Below are 4,985 nucleotides of genomic sequence, written 5' to 3' on the forward strand. Positions count from 1 at the left end.
GATGTCGTGATAATCATGTCAAAAAATATATTTCAATGTAGACCGCCTATTACTGATGGGCTGCAATATATCTCAGCGCTTTTTGCTTGAGAGCTATTGCTGACAATCTGGTAGTTTGACATCGTGCTGGTGGTAACATCGATGAACTCTTGATATATAATCAAAATAAGAAGCAGGGACCCGCGGGATTATTTTTTCATTTCGTTTTAGAAGTTATTCAACAAGTTTTTTAGAATTAAAATGTTTCTAAACACTGAAATAGAGAGAATGTTGTCAAGACATGAAAGTTCCCACACACAAAAACTTGCAATCATATTGTTCGTAACCATCTGTCAAAATGACAGTTGGTAGGCAATCGGTGTTTGCCTGTGAGGTTCGGAGGTAAGGGATACCCTGACGATTTTTTAAAAGCTTGTTAACATACTTAACAGTTTTTATGAACAGATATTTTCTTACGTCTTCAATCATGTCTTTCGATTAAACATTTTATTTTATTTTATACATACATAACTCATATCACGGCATCATTGAAAAGTTATCTAACGTCCTTAAAAAATGACTGTTCACATCGCTCTTGTTTACGTAAACCTTTTGGGACTTAAATGGTCAATTAATGGTGAAAGAGGGGAAAACTATTCCATCATTGTTCTTTGTGAAATTGATTCACATTGCATTCAAAATTGAGTTAGTTCAAATACCAAGTCCGAACTTTCTCTTTCTTTCTTTTCTATTTTTTTCACACCATACCATATAGAAATTTTGCGATATATATGTATTTATTTTAAGAAAAATACAACTTTTATTGGGTTTTTAAAACTGCCCAGCTCACGAATGAAGCTAACTTGAGCCGAAATATTTTGCTGGGCGGTAGTCGAATGTACAACTCGTATATACTATTTTATATAGCATTTTTCTGGCTGCGCTCATAAAGTCTCTATGATAAATTTTATTAATAATTTGATATCGATCAGTTCAGCAAATTCTGATGCTGATGGTACACAATCGCCGTATTGCATGTGTATGTATATGTATGTATGTACGTGTATGCATATTATTGAAAATATATATATGTATTCATCTATGTATGTAAGTTCTACATAAATTCCTTCCAACAATGTCAGTTTGTCATTTATTGTACCTCACTGTAGCTGGCATGAAATGGAACTCAACAAAGACAGCGGCGCGATGACTTTATCGATTCATAATTAAGGTTATGGCAAGCGATGAAAATGATAGTGAAATCAACTTAATTGTTGACCAGAAAATAAATTAGCAAGTAGCGGTAAATGGCGCGTGCGAAAGTATAACAATACAATATAAGTATGCATTACTTACTTAGGGTAATTGATTAATTTATAAAAAAAAGAATGTTTGCACTGTATTTCCGATATAATCTTACAAGAGCGATGGAATATAGTGCATACTAAAAACGCTTAATAATATGTACTTACGTACATATGTATGTATGCCCATACGTGTAATACTAATATACTACTTTGTCAACCTCTTTCAGCAGTCTCATTTTGTTTATTTTGTCGCGACGAAATGTGAAAGTTGACTTAAGAAAGCATTTTACTTGCCTTACAAAGCTTTCAGATGACCCCTTTGACATTTGACCTCTACTAGCAATGCGCGCAAATTACGCCAATCGTCTTAGACGGGGCGCGTCCAAATGGTTTTTGCTCATTTTGCAATTAGCATATATGTACATATGTACATTAGACTGCATCACTCCGCATACAAAAAAAATCGGTACTGTGTTTCCATTGGAATTATAAAATCTATTACATTTTAAGACTTTCACCAAACTATTTCGGAAAAATGTGCAGATCTAAGTGAGCTGGCCCAATTTGAAAATACCTCCAAAAATTGAGTTTTTTTGTGAGTAAAAATAGTTTCTTAAAGATTTTTTTGAAAAAGTCCCTCAAAATATAAATGTGTATGTTTTAGATATAGGCTAATTGAAAATTGTATTTCGTTCTTTTTCTCTTTTAATTTTTATTTATCTATTTATTTATTTATTTTATTTTTAATTTTTAATTTTATTTCTTTTCCTCTTTTGGTTTTATATAGATTTGTAAATTTTGCCCAATGCTATTTGTCAGGCTTTGTCTGACATGATGTACTACGTACTTTTTATTCTCAACTCTTATTCTTATCTTAATTTTAAGTTACCGTTGTACTAAAAAAGGTCTTTAAGATATTATTGTACTAATATTCTTTATAATAATAAATGAAATGAAAATGAAATGACTAAACGGTTTAAGCTTAAAAAATTTGCATAAAAATATTCTTAAAAAATTAAAAAAAAAACATTTCAACGGAATTTCAAAGGATTAAAGATAAAGGTAGAATGAAAGAGCGTCTTTCCAAGTTGAATTAAGATGTGTTGGTATTTGGAAAACAAATTGGGACGTGAATGAGAAATAAAAAGAGTGGGAAAATGCCCAGTTATTCAAGTTCTTCGTAAATTAATCTTTGAAAAAAGTTAAAAAACAGCATCAAAAATCTCATTATTACGATTCCGTCGAAAAGATTTTTAAATATTTTTATGCAGATTTTTTAAGCTTAATCTGTTTTGTCATCTGAGGGGACTTTTTTCAAAAAGTTCTTTAAGTAACTATTTTTATTCATAAAAACCTCCATTTTCGGAGGTATGTATTTTCAAATTGGTCCAGCTCACGTAAATCTTATATTTTTCCGAAATATTTTGGTGGTCTTAAATATAAATATATAAATATAGTCTTAAAATATAATACATTTTGTAATCCCGGCGGAAAACCGCAACTTAGTTTGGTGATGCAGTCTAATGTACATAGATAAAAGAAAAGCAAAGTGATAGAAAATTTCCGCTGGCGTTGGCTTGCATTAGGTACAACGCTTATTAGTTGGGCGCGTTGTTGTCTTTGACACTTTTTGCAACGCTTTGTATATCATATTTCTTTTTTTTACACTTCCCTCCAAGTACATATCTAGTTAAATTTGTTTGTTTTTCTTTTTGCTTTTGCAGAGACGCCTACGCGCCGAACCATTGTTGAATCTGGTGTTTGCCAATCGGAAATTGTCCTTCTACGATACCAGCCACACACCCGGTAGAGATGACGGCATACGGTAAATATACTTATACTTTGAAACACATGATTTTTATTGCTATTTATGCCGGTGATGGTGTTTCAAAAAAGTTATCAATTTCTAATATCGTTGAATTAAATTAACTTTTATTTTAACCAGCTGGGACTGCTTTAGGACAGATAATAAAGCTTTATCGCAGCGCTATGCCTGTATGTACTTTATTTAGGCTGCTTAACTATTGCGCTTTAATTGCCGATTGGTACGTTTGCAACTGAGGATATAAGTATATAGTTCATAAATGAAATTAGATTGAGAAAATGGTGCCGTGCTTGCTGAATGCTTTTTGGCGAATGGTTATTTTAGAGTTATTTTTTAGAAAGTAAATTAAACTTCAGGCATTCAAGTTTTCGTTACAAAGTTTTTGCTTTAGGATAAATGTTAGACATACATATGTACATATAAACAGGAAATTTAGTCTTAAAAAAAAACAGAAGTAGGTACTAGGAATTTTTTTAGGTCCCGAAAATCCCGTGGTTCTTGGCAAACTATCCCGGGATTTTCGGGATTTGTAATTTGGACTGATGACAATAATATAAATTTATTTATTTGACCAGTATTGCCTATATATTTTCAATTTATTTATTAATTAATATTTTTTATAAATGCCTAGCTCAATTTATATATATCACCGAGCGATAGTAAATTTTACACGCAAAAATCAATATATTCGCGAAACCATGGGTCTAATATAGCAAAATTGCGTTTTTAGTTTTTCACTCTGACGTCAGTAATAAAAGGATTTAAAAAATTCAGTGAAATGTGCTTAGAGAAGAGTATGGGTATCAAATTAAAATGGCAAATCCTTTAGAATTTAAACAGATTCAATTTTTTGGTGCATAAGGACTAGTAAATATGCAAAATGTCCTTTTAAAATTTTATCCTTGAAATTTCGCAATATGTGTTGGTGAAAAAAATTATATGTTAAGGACTTATATAAACTCGATAACATCTTCGAATCTCCTCCTTCTAACTTTATTAGCTTTAAAAATTTTAATTTTTTTAAATTCTAAAAAAATTTCCTCTTGCATTTGCTACCCATATTTTTATTCTACATTGCATTGAATTGTTTGAATAATTTTTGGAAGTAATCATATCTTTGAAATTACAAATTCCTTTAAAATAAATCCTGATGTCAGAGAAAAAATAAAAAAACGCGACTTTGAATAAAAAGGTGGGTTTCAAACCCATTTATTTATTATTTATTTTATGGTAGGCGAGCTACTCAAACAAGACAACAAGCCAAATGCACAAACGAATATGAACTAAAGACGAAAGAGAATACGAGAACGATTACTTAGACGAATACAAAGCCCATTACGAGTAGAAAAGGAATATGAGGACGAGTAAAGATATAAATTCGAAGACGAATACAACGACAAAGACGAAAAGCAATACGAATACGAAAACGAAAATGGAGGCGAATACGAGGACGGATAGGAAGACGACGGTGAAGGACAATACGAAATTCAAAAACGAATACGAATACAAAGACGAATGCTCAGACGAAAAGTTACACTAAAGCGAATAAGAAAATGAAAACTAGGACGAATGCGAATGCGATTACGTTTACGAAAGTGAAGACGGAGATGAATACGAATACATGCAAAAAGTCCAATATGAAGATGAAGAATAAAGCGCTGATTATACTTACATTGCAGTAATTGCATTGCTGATTATACTTACAAGCAGCGCATGTGAATCCGGGGTGTAATTATACTCCGCATAGAGCGCATAGTCAGTGTAATCAGTTAGTTTGTTCCATTACTCCAGGACTTAGCTTAGAATGCGTAACTGAAAAAGGCGATTCATAGCCATAACATGTCGATACTACTAAAGTTAATTCGTGATTTTTG

At 31.7% G+C, this 4,985-nt stretch overlaps 1 protein-coding gene across 1 annotated transcript in view; it reads left to right on the top strand.

Annotated features, from left to right (window-relative positions):
• LOC118742463 (probable DNA replication complex GINS protein PSF3) overlaps positions 1 to 4,784 on the top strand; it is a 27,017-nt gene extending 22,233 nt beyond the window's left edge. The window contains exons 2-3 of the mRNA XM_036474551.1: positions 3,011 to 3,111; positions 4,346 to 4,784. Coding sequence (XP_036330444.1) covers positions 3,011 to 3,111; positions 4,346 to 4,430 — 186 coding nt within the window. The 3' untranslated portion in view covers positions 4,431 to 4,784. The remainder of the gene's footprint in view (positions 1 to 3,010; positions 3,112 to 4,345) is intronic.
• Positions 4,785 to 4,985: the final 201 nt, after the last annotated feature.

This window comes from Rhagoletis pomonella, unplaced genomic scaffold (genome assembly GCF_013731165.1).
Source record: "Rhagoletis pomonella isolate Grant_MI unplaced genomic scaffold, Rhpom_1.0 Rhpom_scaffold_00007, whole genome shotgun sequence".
Taxonomy (NCBI): domain Eukaryota; kingdom Metazoa; phylum Arthropoda; class Insecta; order Diptera; family Tephritidae; genus Rhagoletis; species Rhagoletis pomonella.